Raw genomic sequence first — 17,124 nt, forward strand, 5'->3', positions numbered from 1 at the left:
TCTTTAACACGTATTTAATTTTGTAAGTTTTTTTTTTTTTTTTTTTAATAATTTAAGTAAATAAATAATTAATTTTCTGCAGGTTTAGGTCTACGAAACGTTAGTCGCTTCCAGTCGCGTCCAGTCGCGAATGAAAGCGACGCGTGCGTGCGAAGTGTATTGTATCTTGCTTCGTGCTAGATGAATCTTTTAAAATTATTCCAAATAAAATACTTTATTTGCATAATAAACAAATTAAGAAAAAATACGAATTAAATTAATTTTATAAACAGCATTTTAATTAAATTATTAGTTTCTATTCTATTAAATATTTCAGGTTTTTATATAGGTTAAAAGTCTCATATCCTCTAAAAAATATTTCAAATTAGTTACTCAGAAATTATTATTATTTTTATTATTTTAACACGTTTTAAAAAATAAATTTAAATAAATAAATTTAATACGCAAAATGGAAATATTAATATGCGCGCCGCGACTATATCGCGACGCGACGCGTAAGAGTCCTGTTCGATTACGCCGCAATATTGTCTATAAAATAAAGAAGTATACGATAAAAATGTTAATAAAATGGTTAAAAATCATTTATAAATGCATTAAGACAGTTTATTTTATAAAATAATTAATTAATTTTTAACAGTAAGTGATTTTTTTGGCTCGGAAGGTTGTCGCGCACGCCGACGCGTCGTAAATCTAACAAGAATTTTCAAATTTTAGCGATAAAAACAATAATTTTTAAGATAAAACGAATTTTATTTAATTTTTTTAATGTTATATAAAAAATTAATTCAAATTCCTTAACTTTTAAGGTTATAAACAGCTGAAAAACTTTATTTCCGATAGTTTTAACGAAGTAAAACGTTCGGAAATAGAAAAACAAATCTCCATTAATCTGTAGTTTTCAGTGATAAATAACTTAAATTCTTTAGATATAAGAAGTGACAGGCAGACAGACTTACAGACACTTCGGATGGTAAGTAAGCTCGTGAAGAATGCTAACGTTTGAGCTGATAATAGAGTGATATTTAAGAATAAACAGACGGATAATTCGGAAATTACGAACAATTTACAGTTATATTTGGAAATAATTGATTTAAAATTATAGAAAATTTTATAATTTTAAAGAATTTTAAATTATAAAATTAATTATAAATAAAGTATAGATAAAATATTAATTTTAATTAGTACATTAAGCTTTATCACATGGTCATGTAATGAAGATTTAAAAATTTAAACTAAATGAAAATTAAAATTTTATCTATCTTATAATGTTTAATCTAATGATGATTAAGGCTTTATTATGAATAAAATACAGTCGACTCCCCTATAACACTGTTGATAATACCGTTTTATATGAATTCCGTGTTGTACGAGTCACTTAGATTTTACAAATACGTGTGTCGGACTGTGAACGGCTCACGTATTTGTAAAATCTAAGTGACTCGTACAACATGGAATTCATATAAAACGGAATTATCAACAGTGTTATAGAGGGTCGACTGTATGAGATAATTAAAATTTTATTTGCATAGATTTTAATGTTATTCTTTCTCTGTTCTAAGCGGTTTTGAATAAGATTCGTGTTAGAAAAACATAATTTTTTTAGTTTATCGAAACGATTTACACTTTATTGCATTATTTGTCTTGTTTAAAACAGTTGGGACGACTGTAGACTGTTTGGTGTTGGTACGCTTGATGGTTCCTGAAAGCAGAATAGGACGTTTTCATTCCTCTTTACTTGTAGGCAAGACGTTTTAATTTCCTGTCGTTCCATTCTCAGGATCCATTCCCCACTCCATTCTCAGCTACAAGACGTTTTCATTTCCCGCTCCATTCTCAGGATACAGCACATTTAAAATCCCCACTCCATTCTCAGGATACAGCACGTTGCCATTCTCAGGATACAGAACATTTTCATTTCAATTCTTTAAGAACTATCAAGGAAACACATCGTTTCCTCACATACTTCTGAGAATAGAAACGTCCTATTTCCATTCTCAGATACTACCAAATACACCAAGAACGTTCTTCACAGCGAAAATCCTTTCACAAGCGACCAATAAACCATTAAAGAAAGACCAATACAGTCGACCCCCCTATAACACTGTTGATTATACCGTTTTATATGAATTCCGTGTTGTACGAGTCACTTAGATTTTACAAATACGTGAGCCGTTCACAGCCCGGCACACGTATTTGTNACACTTGCCATCCCTCCCTCCCCTCCTGTAACGTTCGCCGTCCCTCGCGGTCTCTTTTAAAAACGTTCCGGATTGGACGCCATTAGCGATCGTACTGCCCTACATCCGGGATGGCACTTTTATAATAGTAATAATAATAATAATAATAATTTACAAAGAGTTTACTATATTAGTTACGTAACCAATCATCGTTCAGAACGTATAATCTACTAACCAATCCGCATTCGTTCAAATCAATTTGAACATTTTATACTTCGAATATTGCAAAGGACCGCCTGTATTTATTGTTTACGTTATTTTTACAATTATTTAATAATTTGCGCTTCACTAAATCAATAAATCGGGGTGTATATATATTTTAATAAATCGGGGTGCATGCTAAATTGAATTACTTTAAAAACAACAAGAATTATATTATAATCAAACCTCGATTTAGCGTTCACTCTGTTGGACTTAAATTTGCACAATAGAATGTGAGGCTAAAATAAACTACTGGGAGCAATAAGAATTATACGCAATAACGAGGTCTAATCACAAGTTTGAGGTAGGGAGTTTCAAAATCATGTGATTTGAATCCCGTTTATATCGTATACTTAGCAATTAAATATTGAAGAATTCCCTATTTAATATTTACCGTTTACAAATGCTCAAACCCTGGCGTTAAATCGAGGTTTTTTACTCGATTTGCTAAAAGTTGCATATGTTAAGGTCGCAGATGTATTTTATAATATTAAAATGAATAAATTTAACGTTATAAAGTGAGAAAAAACACTTAACAGTATCATCCACTCAGTATATGAAGACATTATACTGTTTGATATTTCATCAAAATTTTATCTAATGTAAATATTATGACATACGACTATAAATATTCCAGATGTAATGATTTATCAAGAATTTATGAAGTTAATTCTTATCTTTATATCAATATTATTGAAATGATTCTTTCGCTTTAAATCAGAAGAAATTACATTAGAATGGAAGATTTTTGTCGTTTATTATAATAAATTTTACTCTATATAACGTTGTAGCACATATTCTGCACAAGCAACAACGTTATATAGAAGTACAGTACATTGTGTTATACACTTACAATAGAAGTATACATAGAAGTAACTAATACGCACAAGACTGATAATGTACAGAGTAATATGCACACTATATTAAAGGTTACCACTGCATTTATGCATTACTTTCTATGTGTATTGTACATAGTACACATAGAAAGTAGTGTACTATGTGTACAAAACGTAGCATACAAATTGTAAGGTACATATAAAGAGTAGTACTTAAGTACAGGGCGACACCAATAGAATATCGTATAGTGTATATGTTACTCCGTACATGTTACAATGTTACATACGAGTACACAGTAGCATACAGTGGAGTTGAATATTTGTTTACACGCAAGAAACTGTATTCATTGTGTATTAAAAGCAAGCTATCACTTAAATAAATAAATAAAATCACTTTATTCTTGTACAGTAAACCTGCTTAAAGCGAACTTTTCCGTTTTGGCAGGTTTCTGTTTCATTCAGGTTCCGTTTTAGACAGTTTTACTGCAAAAAACTAAACGTATAAAACTTTTTAGAGGTGAAAATACTGTATATCATGCAAGTAACAAAATTTTGTACGCTAAAAATACAAATTTTAAGAATTTTAGAAGGATTCTGAGATCAAATTTTCATGTTGAAACCTTTTAGAGTAATCATTTCTAACCAATGGACCATTTATGAAGATGAAAACATTAATTTAACGAGTCTCTGATGCTTTTATTATAATCAATCAATCAGAGATGAAGCAATTGCGGCGATTTATAAAGGAAATCGCCAGAATGGAAAATGAAAATGGAAGATAAATGAATCGAAAAGAGAGAAAAGAATGCGAAGAAATATTATATCGATACCCTTAAATGGGTAAGGAAGAAGGATTAGAATTAAGCTCAGGGTTTAGAAGATAAGTTTATGTAATCTCTCGTGTTAGCATCTTCAATAACATAACTCCACAGAATAAGTTATTGATGTATTAGATCTCATTTCTAAACGATCCGCTGTGTATAAACATAGAAGAAGGGCTCTAGAAGACTGCTGGTTCGGTTAGAAGAGAAGCCAATTAGAAGGGATCTAGAAGAATACTGTCTTCTGGCTCCGAAGGGCTCTAGACTACTTCTAGAGTCTTTCTAACCGAGTTAGAAGGACTCTAGAAGTCTACTGTATTCTCTCAGAACGGAAGACAGAAAACTAACGACTCAGTTAGAAGAGGAACCAGTTAGAAGGGCTCTATAAAACTATTGACTGGATCAGGAAAGCCAGTTAGAAGTCTCTAAAAGACAGTAGTAATCTGTACGATTTTGCTTTATAAACGACATTTGTTAACACCAAATTATGTGTCAACCTCAAATTTGTTTACGCACTTCGGTTTAGCGCCATAGTTCTCGATTTAGTATCAATTTCATTAGCAAACAAATGGCGGCTCCGAATCGAAGTTTGAATGTAAACGACTTTAGTTTCACAGCCAATCATTGTCCGTAACGAATATTGAATGATCAATCTCTATTGGCTGGAATCAATTTAAAACATTTTATGCTTCGAACATCGCAAAGGTCCGCCTATATTCATTATTAATATTATTTTCCTTTCATTTTTACGTTTCAAGGTAAACAAAGTAAGGAATTTCGCGATGCTTCAATTTAGCATTTAAACATACGGTGGCGCTAAATCGAAGTCTATAATCTTAAATCGAAAGTACACCACATATTTTATTTAATTAAAACAATATTTAAGACTTTAATAAGATTAAGACTCACGATGAACTCCAGTTTATCTCCACGCTCGATTTAACGCTAATTTCGACAGGCAATCAAATGGCGGCGCTAAAACGAAGTTTGCAAATCGTAATACCGTAGATATATTTTATTTAATTACGAACAAAACATTTAAAACTTAGAGAATCGATAAAATATTTAATTTTCTGAAGACCAAAGAGGATTTTAGCAAAGTCTAATCTCATTAAAATGATAGCTTCGGTTACTATTTATTATTCATTTGTTTATCTGACGTTGAATATTTGAAATATAAATCAACTTTATTAAATCAAAATATATTTATATATTTTCCCCTTTTTAACGTCGAGATAATGAAAATGTAATGATAGATGTCGGCAGTAAAACGTTTATCCAATTTATTCCAACAATTATATTCAATTCTCTTACAGAAGAATGAACACTATCCAATTTTCCGTATTCAACTAACTAGATAATGATTATAATTTTTCTCCTTGTTTAATATTGATTTTAAAATTCAATTCTTTGTTTAAAATTGGCAAAATCTTCAGCAGTTTTCAATTAAAAATCTGTATCCATTTTGGGAGGGATCGCGTGAGGATCGGGAAGGTAATTGCACGTAAGCGAAACAAGCTGCAGCTTATGAGTCTATAGTTTAGGGCCTCACGTCAAAAGTCTATATAGGTTAGATCCTGGCGTCATGAATCTATATCCGAGGGCCTCTATATTAGAGCCTCTCGTTATAAGTCTATAGCTGAGGGCCTTGCATAATGAGTCTATACCTGAGGACTTCGCGTTATTAGTCTGTAACTTAGGGCCTCGCGTATGAGTCTATAGTTTAGAGACTCGCGTTATGAGTTTATAGTTTAAAGCCTCATATTCTTACACCTATCATTATTGAGTAGAGTGGAAGGGCTTGTTATATGTGTCAGCTTAAATCCACAAGTCAGTCCAGCAACACTGGTGAGAGGAGGATCTGTAGAAAATTATCAATAAAAATCGCATTTTGGGAGTATAAATCATAAAATTATTCGGTATAAACGAAAGAAAATTCGATTTTTGATTAATTTAAATTCTTAAAGCCATAATTGAACGAGGAAATATGCAAGATCTGAGGGAATAAAGCCATAAAATTATCCATAAAAATAGCTTTTCTGGGGGTGTAAAACAGAAAAATCATTGGTAAAATCGAAGTAAAATTAGAATTTTAACTCTAATATTCGCTTAAAAGAAGAAACCGAATTTTTGTGGGGGAAGGAATGTTTTTTTTTTCTTTTTGCCTCGAGTGGGAGCCGAACCCACGTTCTTCAGCGAGGAAAATTAATAAATCAATACAGTAACTCAGTTATTTCCTGAAGAGAAAAATGTCTCGAATCCTAAGAATTTTTGGAAAAAAAAAGATGTCAAAAGTTGAATATCCTATAACTAACATTAGTAGGAATTGTTACTAAAAACCTTCGATTTAGCGCCATCATTTGATCCCCTTGTAAATCGAATGGGGCGCTAAATTAAAGTGTTTTAAATACAGTAACGACGTCTGCAACTAAACGTAGACTGGAGGCCTCGCCTTCTTAGAGGCCTCATCTTAATGCTCGTTTACTGATATTTTCATCTGTATCTGTATGCCTCTAAAAAAATTAGGCCGATATGGCCTCAAAAATACTTAAAAACGGAACCAGAGACGTAACATTTATGGGGACGATCCGTTTACAGATAATCGTCGGCGACTTACGAGATTGACGCTATTTAGAATGGGCGTTATATCGAGGTTTGATTATACTTTTACACATGAATTCCTGCTGTTTCAGACAAACTATTTTATCAAGAGAATTATAAAAGTTTCTTAATACTTTTAAGTGTTTTGGGGATGAAAATCTCCACGTGCGCCGATTGTTTCCCCCGTGTAAAAATTTTCGCAGAACATTACACTCTTCTGTTAATTCTGGTATCGATTACGGTAGCATCTGCATTCGATTTATTCGTTCGTTTGTCTGACCGCAAAGTTTCACGTGAACTACAGTAATTAATTACAACTTTTAAAATATATTTTACACACAGGATGGTCCATAAATAAGTTAACCGCAAACCTGTAATAACAGGACGACTTTTGAAAGAAATTATATAAAAAGCTTATTTTCGAACGGTTAACCGATTTTTGGGCCATCCCGTATTGTTTTAATGCTTCTAATACGTTAGTAAACAGTAAAATTACCGAATAAATCAGTCTTAAATAGATAAATGAGGCCTCACTGAAGGATTGACACAGGGCCCCTCGCTTACAGGGGATTCCGTGATGTCTAGGGCGAGCATTAACTAGGCCCTAGACACCTCGGAAGACCCTTATATATATATATATATTTTTGCGCCGGGGCCCTCAAAATATGGAGCCAGTTCCGAGTGAGGTCTTGTTACGATAACAAAATAATTATATACAGTATTTATTTAATTATTTACTTTATTTCATTCACACGTTCGACTGTCTGTTCTCAAGACTTCGAAATAAACCTGAACTTTTGACTTATCGAATGACTAAGTTTATTCATGGGATGGCCCAAAAGTCTGCTTTGTTTTGCGTTTTTCGGGTGGCCCAAAATTCGGTTAACCGTGTTCCAGGTATATTTACCAATAAGAAAAGTTTATACTGAACGATTTTTGTAGAGTTAGAGTGAAAAATTATTTAAATAAGACAGGAATTTAGTCTTTATAATAGTTAAGTGATTTTTGGGACACCTTAAACAAGGGTGAAGCTTAGGGCCTCGCGCTATTAGGTTACAATTTAGAGCCCATTATTTGATGGAAGAGGGTAACCAGAGCTCTCGATATAGCGAACTTTCAAAGAATCGCACTAACACTACATTAGAGTTCATTTAAAGAATAGCAAAGATAAACACAATTGTTCACTATATCGAGTAATCGATGTATCGAGAGTCAATTATATTTTGTTTCGTTAAAACCGGGATTAAATCGAAATTTTTTGGGCGTTTATAGGATCAGCGAGGATCCGCGAACTACAGGTTGAGTGAATTATTAGTTCTAAATATAAGATATGGACTCTCGATTTAACGACATTCAAAACAAGCCAACTTAATATCCAGTAGTCACTATATCAATTGTCTCTACGCTGATAACCTTATTAATTCCTTAAATTTCCAAATAAATATAATAAAAAATAGAAACGTACAGTACGTCAACACCAGAGTTAAATACGTCACAGTGGAGTAAATCTGTATTTTTTTAAAAAAAGGCTTAATTTTTACATAATATACAATTAAATAAAGTAAATTATTACTTTAAATGGATTAAGCAAGCTTTAGTATCATTCACACCACGCGCGCAACATTGGCAGTAGCGTGCATGTTGCAAGTGCAAGTGTACCGATAACACTTAACGTCACCCGATTTAACGGCAAAGAAAAAGACTAAAAATACTTCGCATCAAAACAACGTTTACGCGTTATAACGAGAATCGTTAAAGGCAATTACGAGTTTAAAATTGAAATAATATACATACCGAAAGGAATATATTTGAAATTGCACGTTCTTGCTTAAAATCCTTACTTAAACTTTGATTTTCGCAGCGTTTCGACTTCTTAACTTTGTTTTCGATATAACGTTGCCTTAATAAGAGTGCCTCTTGACGATGCTGATCGCATATACCGCTAATTGAATGTTCGTAACGGGGGAGGCATGCATTTTGATGACGTCGATACTTTTCGAATCTTCGTTGTAATCTTTCAACAATAGCTTGCCTCTTAGCGGGTAAGATATCTCCCATACCTCTTGGCAAATTATGCCCTATAGGGCTCGACAACGCCGACGAGCGGCGTCCGGTTACGGTTAAACACCAACCGATCACCTAAATGGTAACAGATATTCCAACGATATCAGTGACGTACGGCTTGAACAAAGCGGGGAGACAACTTCCAAGCGTCTACATTCGGAGTCCTGTACTCGTCTACTACGCTGTAACGGGGAGTCACATCGGCGCGACCAGCGCCATTGCATATAGCTGCGCACCGCTCTGCAAACTTGACTCAGACTGAGCGAAGGACGTGTGTGCAAACTCTGTATAGTTACTTACACACTTGCCATCCCTCCCTCCCCTCCTGTAACGTTCGCCGTCCCTCGCGGTCTCTTTTAAAAACGTTCCGGATTGGACGCCATTAGCGATCGTACTGCCCTACATCCGGGATGGCACTTTTATAATAGTAATAATAATAATAATAATAACAACAATAATAATAAAATATAAAATAAAAGCAACACCAACAACTTTCAAGTTATTTAATTGGTTGCTCTGTTGTCTTCTTCGCGCTGTGTTTATATTTTTGTGCCACTAGGGGGATGGGTTTTTTTTATTGTATTTACATACACGACGCTCGATTTGCATAATTTAAATAATTATACCCGTTAAAATAGTAAGAGGTGCATACTACACAAGATGGTTGCCTCGTGTTTAGGTACAGTACATCTGTAAGTAAATGCAGCGGGTGTACTGTACGTAAACATCACTCGACTGTGTTGAGAACACTAATAATACGTACAGTGTGTACCAAACACACAGTATCGGCTTACTGATCGTTTAATAGATCACCATACACGTAAATAGTGTTTAGAATACACTCACAATAAGTATCTCTCACACACAAGGCCGGTTTGCACGTAAGCTAAACAAGGCCTTGTGTTATGAATCTACGGATTAGGGCCTCGTATTTATATATATATATCGTTATTTGGTGTAAAAGAAGGGCCTGATATACGTCATAGCTTAGGGCCACAAGTTTCGCCTTGCTTTTTAGTAGGCCCTACTAGCGAGCGTTTAACACGTCACACACGAAAATGTTTGAGTAAATTACAAAAGTATCAACTAGTCTTTTCGATTGACTTAAAAAATGTCGTGTATATTTGTTTTCTTGTTGAAATTTCGAGCCAATATACGACAACTTCAGCCCGATTCGCTGTGTACTTGCCTCGTTCTCGCCATAACTGTAAACTGTCTCGCGCTAGAAAGCGCCATCTCTCGTCTAGAATCGAATTCTAGAAAATTTGAATTAATCAATAATAGTCACGTGCACATAAAACGTTCGTAAATTTGTAGGTAATTCAAACTTTCTTCATTGAAATGCGGGTATTTTTTTGGATCCTGATCCTAAATTCGGCGCGTGGAATTATAAAATAAATTCCGAACGTTTCTAGAATAATATAAAAGTTTAGAAGTTATATAAAAAAAAAAAAACACAAGCTAAGAAACTAGAGAAATCCATCGTTTGCGCTTCGCTTCGCGTTGCAGGCGCGTAGCATTTTAAAGCAAAATACAAGTTATTATCGCATTATTTTCGATAAAAATGTATTCGATTTAAAGTTTTTTTTTTTTTTTAATAATTTAAGTAAATAAATAATTAATTTTCTGCAGGTTTAGGTCTACGAAACGTTAGTCGCTTCCAGTCGCGTCCAGTCGCGAATGAAAGCGACGCGTGCGTGCGAAGTGTATTGTATCTTGCTTCGTGCTAGATGAATCTTTTAAAATTATTCCAAATAAAATACTTTATTTGCATAATAAACAAATTAAGAAAAAATACGAATTAAATTAATTTTATAAACAGCATTTTAATTAAATTATTAGTTTCTATTCTATTAAATATTTCAGGTTTTTATATAGGTTAAAAGTCTCATATCCTCTAAAAAATATTTCAAATTAGTTACTCAGAAATTATTATTATTTTTATTATTTTAACACGTTTTAAAAAATAAATTTAAATAAATAAATTTAATACGCAAAATGGAAATATTAATATGCGCGCCGCGACTATATCGCGACGCGACGCGTAAGAGTCCTGTTCGATTACGCCGCAATATTGTCTATAAAATAAAGAAGTATACGATAAAAATGTTAATAAAATGGTTAAAAATCATTTATAAATGCATTAAGACAGTTTATTTTATAAAATAATTAATTAATTTTTAACAGTAAGTGATTTTTTTGGCTCGGAAGGTTGTCGCGCACGCCGACGCGTCGTAAATCTAACAAGAATTTTCAAATTTTAGCGATAAAAACAATAATTTTTAAGATAAAACGAATTTTATTTAATTTTTTTAATGTTATATAAAAAATTAATTCAAATTCCTTAACTTTTAAGGTTATAAACAGCTGAAAAACTTTATTTCCGATAGTTTTAACGAAGTAAAACGTTCGGAAATAGAAAAACAAATCTCCATTAATCTGTAGTTTTCAGTGATAAATAACTTAAATTCTTTAGATATAAGAAGTGACAGGCAGACAGACTTACAGACACTTCGGATGGTAAGTAAGCTCGTGAAGAATGCTAACGTTTGAGCTGATAATAGAGTGATATTTAAGAATAAACAGACGGATAATTCGGAAATTACGAACAATTTACAGTTATATTTGGAAATAATTGATTTAAAATTATAGAAAATTTTATAATTTTAAAGAATTTTAAATTATAAAATTAATTATAAATAAAGTATAGATAAAATATTAATTTTAATTAGTACATTAAGCTTTATCACATGGTCATGTAATGAAGATTTAAAAATTTAAACTAAATGAAAATTAAAATTTTATCTATCTTATAATGTTTAATCTAATGATGATTAAGGCTTTATTATGAATAAAATACAGTCGACTCCCCTATAACACTGTTGATAATACCGTTTTATATGAATTCCGTGTTGTACGAGTCACTTAGATTTTACAAATACGTGTGTCGGACTGTGAACGGCTCACGTATTTGTAAAATCTAAGTGACTCGTACAACATGGAATTCATATAAAACGGAATTATCAACAGTGTTATAGAGGGTCGACTGTATGAGATAATTAAAATTTTATTTGCATAGATTTTAATGTTATTCTTTCTCTGTTCTAAGCGGTTTTGAATAAGATTCGTGTTAGAAAAATATAAAAAAATTTTTAGTTTATCGAAACGATTTACACTTTATTGCATTATTTGTCTTGTTTAAAACAGTTGGGACGACTGTAGACTGTTTGGTGTTGGTACGCTTGATGGTTCCTGAAAGCAGAATAGGACGTTCTCATTCCTCTTTACTTGTAGGCAAGACGTTTTAATTTCCTGTCGTTCCATTCTCAGGATCCATTCCCCACTCCATTCTCAGCTACAAGACGTTTTCATTTCCCGCTCCATTCTCAGGATACAGCACATTTAAAATCCCCACTCCATTCTCAGGATACAGCACGTTGCCATTCTCAGGATACAGAACATTTTCATTTCAATTCTTTAAGAACTATCAAGGAAACACATCGTTTCCTCACATACTTCTGAGAATAGAAACGTCCTATTTCCATTCTCAGATACTACCAAATACACCAAGAACGTTTTTCACAGCGAAAATCCTTTCACAAGCGACCAATAAACCATTAAAGAAAGACCAATACAGTCGACCCCCCTATAACACTGTTGATTATACCGTTTTATATGAATTCCGTGTTGTACGAGTCACTTAGATTTTACAAATACGTGAGCCGTTCACAGCCCGGCACACGTATTTGTAAAATCTAAGTGACTCGTACAACATGGAATTCATATAACACGGAATAATCAACAGTGTTATAAGGGGGTCGACTTGTATTATTTCAGTGTGTTTTAATACACTTTTAGTGCTTACTCCAGTAATTACACGAATGTACAATGATTTTAAAAGATTGCTCAGAAACTCCTATAAATTTTAAATAATACGAAAAAGAAAATTAAAGAAGCTATAAATAAATAACTTTGAAATTTATAGAAAAAATATTATAGAAACTGTAAATTTTCTATAACTTTTTTTTTTTTTCGATAAATCGTCTAGAAAATGTAAATTTTCTGCCAAGTGATGCGGAAGTGAGGCCAGAAAAAGATACAGGTAATGCCACTTTCTTGCTAATGGAAATGTGCCAGAAAACGTATTTAACACGGGCTGTGACAAGTTATCATAATTTGTCATAAACGTACCGGATGTATGGAGACTTCAATGAAGAAAAAAAGAAATAAAAAATACAGATAAATATATCTACAATGACATGATTGGCCATTATTAAAAAATCTGTCGGAGTTAATGCAATAATGGATGCTTTTTAAGCATTAAATCAAACGTTAAAATGTTAACGATGTCTACTTTTTATTTTTTTTTTTTAAATTCAAATTAAATTTCCTAGTTAATTTTAAATCTTAATGTTATATGTGTGTGTTTCCCCCCCCCTTTTTTTTCGAAAATTTGACGAATTAGAAGATACATTAAATAAAATTATGGAATGTCTTGTACGGATTTTTTTTACAGAAAAAAGTGCTTAAAAATGTAGTAAAATGAATTAAAATGTTACTGAAATAAATCAGTAAGGTACAAATATGAGTTACAAAGCTGTAGAGTTAGTGACTGTTATAAAGTTACAGTTTTATTTATTTTACTACTCAAATAAACATAATTCAATTTAATATTTGTGATATAACCTTCATTTTCTAAATTCTGCAACGTTTTAAAACTATTTCCAACGTAACTTTTAATAAAAGAGGGGTCAGTAAAGAGAGTTGGGCCCCAGAAAAGGCCCACAAAATTTAAGTTTTTTTTTATATACTGTAGAGAAGATATGGCCTATAACTCTGCACGTAAAGGCCTTAAAATTTAGTTTTCTAACATTTAAAATGTTTATAAGATTACAGAAAACACACTTACTGGCATCACTAGATATACAAGTTATACAGGTGCAGCATACTAGAACATAAAAATAATTAATTTATTATTAAAAATCAGTCTAATCAATCAGATATTTAATTAAATTTTCAACATAGGATTGTGTTTTATTCATTTCTTCCTGAATTTTTAACGTTAAATTATTATTCAATAAGCTACTTCATCCCTCCAATCAGGTATTCTAAGCATGTGTTTTTAGTACATTAATTGCATACTAAGGCAACAATTGTGAAGATTTATCAGGAAATTTAATAAAATATTCTTATTTTTTGAGTGTTTTTTATTATATTTAGCTTATAATTTAGTGTGTATGAAGTAGTAGAGATTTTTTCTCTACGGATTTGGGCGCTTTTGGTTGCATTTATGGGCCAATACTTGCATAAATTTGATAAATTAACCTTCCAGAAACGATCTTGAATTCGTGTAGCACGTGTGTTAGATATTTTCTAAGCCATAAATAGCTTTAAAATAGTTTTAATTTAGCTCCTGTGCCTTATTTAACTCAGGCATAGGCCGTTTCGAGCGCTGGCCACGTGAAGTTTTGCGTGTCTTCTTCACGTTTGTAACACCTAAATAGGCGCCAGTTTCCTATAAAAGTTCTCCGAAGAGGCTTCCCTTCTTGGTACGTGTCGCGTTGTTATAACCAAATAAACCAAACCCTGAAGAATCCCTATTTTGAGGGTAAAAACCCCAATCTGGTAACCCTGTCTTTCAGTACATCTTGTTTAATTTGCCGTAGAAAAGTGATTGCAGTTATATTCGAGAAAAATTTATAATTATTTTCTAAATATTTACAGTCAAACCTCCGATAAAACCCACCTTTAAACAGCGACCATTTCTCCAGAAACTTTAACAAAAATGCGTACAAAATAACCTCTATACAACATCACCTCCGAACAATGGTGACTTTTTGTGTTCCCATCGGTACGGTTGTTGTTCGGAAATTCGATTGTATTTTATGAGTAATTACAATAAAACCTGTCCAAAACGGAACCTGAACAAAGCGGAAACCTGCCTAAAGCGGAAAAACTTCGAAACGGAGCGATTTTCTGTGTTAAAAAAACCTGTTCAAAACGGAAACCTGCCAAAATATTCGGTGCCGTGCAATTCCGGTTTACGCAGATTTTACTGTATTTATTAAATTAATTGGGCAAACTGTGGCTCTCGAAGGCTTATTTAGCCCATTAAAAATGAAATTTTTTAACGAATTTTAGAGTTTTTCGATATAACATCTTCGCAAGGACTGTAAGAGGCAAGATAGATGCGATCCAGATCCTGTCTACGTGCCAAAAGTAATATTAATAAGATCCGTAAACAAATAAAAATCTTTTTTCGTTGCTTGTCAAAATAAATTTTAATTTATATCATTCAAGTCATATATTTTTACGTAAAAAATTAAATTTTGGAGGCCCTTTTGTGTCCGTGGGATAGACGAAATATCCCTGAAGACTCACTCTATCTAGACCTGTGTTTGCACCTCTCTCTCTCTCTCTCTCTCTCTCTCTCTCTCTGGACTTTTATCTACGCCTGAGTAACTCAATTTACATACAACTTTAATTAAGTAACAAGGTTGTCTACAATGTTTTTAATTCGGAAGACAAAAAGATAAATAAATAAATTTCATGAAAAAATAAGGGAAACGATGTAATAAAAATCGTACTGCTCCTGCATACGACTTAAAGGGAAAGTAAAGGGACATTTCGTCACAATACTTCAGTGTAACGACTGTTAAAATAAATTTATTCTTATAAAATATAANTAAAAATACTTCGCATCAAAACAACGTTTACGCGTTATAACGAGAATCGTTAAAGGCAATTACGAGTTTAAAATTGAAATAATATACATACCGAAAGGAATATGTTTGAAATTGCACGTTCTTGCTTAAAATCCTTACTTAAACTTTGATTTTCGCAGCGTTTCGACTTCTTAACTTTGTTTTCGATATAACGTTGCCTTAATAAGAGTGCCTCTTGACGATGCTGATCGCATATACCGCTAATTGAATGTTCGTAACGGGGGAGGCATGCATTTTGATGACGTCGATACTTTTCGAATCTTCGTTGTAATCTTTCAACAATAGCTTGCCTCTTAGCGGGTAAGATATCTCCCATACCTCTTGGCAAATTATGCCCTATAGGGCTCGACAACGCCGACGAGCGGCGTCCGGTTACGGTTAAACACCAACCGATCACCTAAATGGTAACAGATATTCCAACGATATCAGTGACGTACGGCTTGAACAAAGCGGGGAGACAACTTCCAAGCGTCTACATTCGGAGTCCTGTACTCGTCTACTACGCTGTAACGGGGAGTCACATCGGCGCGACCAGCGCCATTGCATATAGCTGCGCACCGCTCTGCAAACTTGACTCAGACTGAGCGAAGGACGTGTGTGCAAACTCTGTATAGTTACACACTTGCCATCCCTCCCTCCCCTCCTGTAACGTTCGCCGTCCCTCGCGGTCTCTTTTAAAAACGTTCCGGATTGGACGCCATTAGCGATCGTACTGCCCTACATCCGGGATGGCACTTTTATAATAGTAATAATAATAATAATAATAACAACAATAATAATAAAATATAAAATAAAAGCAACACCAACAACTTTCAAGTTATTTAATTGGTTGCTCTGTTGTCTTCTTCGCGCTGTGTTTATATTTTTGTGCCACTAGGGGGATGGGTTTTTTTTATTGTATTTACATACACGACGCTCGATTTGCATAATTTAAATAATTATACCCGTTAAAATAGTAAGAGGTGCATACTACACAAGATGGTTGCCTCGTGTTTAGGTACAGTACATCTGTAAGTAAATGCAGCGGGTGTACTGTACGTAAACATCACTCGACTGTGTTGAGAACACTAATAATACGTACAGTGTGTACCAAACACACAGTATCGGCTTACTGATCGTTTAATAGATCACCATACACGTAAATAGTGTTTAGAATACACTCACAATAAGTATCTCTCACACACAAGGCCGGTTTGCACGTAAGCTAAACAAGGCCTTGTGTTATGAATCTACGGATTAGGGCCTCGTATTTATATATATATATCGTTATTTGGTGTAAAAGAAGGGCCTGATATACATCATAGCTTAGGGCCACAAGTTTCGCCTTGCTTTTTAGTAGGCCCTACTAGCGAGCGTTTAACACGTCACACACGAAAATGTTTGAGTAAATTACAAAAGTATCAACTAGTCTTTTCGATTGACTTAAAAAATGTCGTGTATATTTGTTTTCTTGTTGAAATTTCGAGCCAATATACGACAACTTCAGCCCGATTCGCTGTGTACTTGCCTCGTTCTCGCCATAACTGTAAACTGTCTCGCGCTAGAAAGCGCCATCTCTCGTCTAGAATCGAATTCTAGAAAATTTGAATTAATCAATAATAGTCACGTGCACATAAAACGTTCGTAAATTTGTAGGTAA

At 33.3% G+C, this 17,124-nt stretch overlaps 1 protein-coding gene across 4 annotated transcripts in view; it reads right to left on the minus strand.

The window, feature by feature from the left end:
• The window catches only part of LOC111619330 (putative uncharacterized protein DDB_G0282129), a 58,847-nt gene extending 42,770 nt beyond the window's left edge, over positions 1–16,077 (minus strand). For 2 of the 4 annotated variants that reach the window (XM_023361037.1, XM_023361035.1), the window contains exon 1: positions 15,538–16,077. In XM_023361037.1, coding sequence (XP_023216805.1) covers positions 15,538–15,801 — 264 coding nt within the window. In that variant the 5' untranslated portion in view covers positions 15,802–16,077. Of the gene's footprint in view, positions 1–8,490; positions 9,077–15,537 lie in introns of those variants that run through there. The other 2 variants (XM_023361036.1, XM_023361033.1) reach the window with 1 other exon arrangement.
• Between the last annotated feature and the right edge of the window lie 1,047 nt (positions 16,078–17,124).

The sequence above is a fragment of the Centruroides sculpturatus genome, unplaced genomic scaffold (genome assembly GCF_000671375.1).
Source record: "Centruroides sculpturatus isolate CEXI.00-Female unplaced genomic scaffold, Cexi_2.0 scaffold224, whole genome shotgun sequence".
Classification (NCBI taxonomy): domain Eukaryota; kingdom Metazoa; phylum Arthropoda; class Arachnida; order Scorpiones; family Buthidae; genus Centruroides; species Centruroides sculpturatus.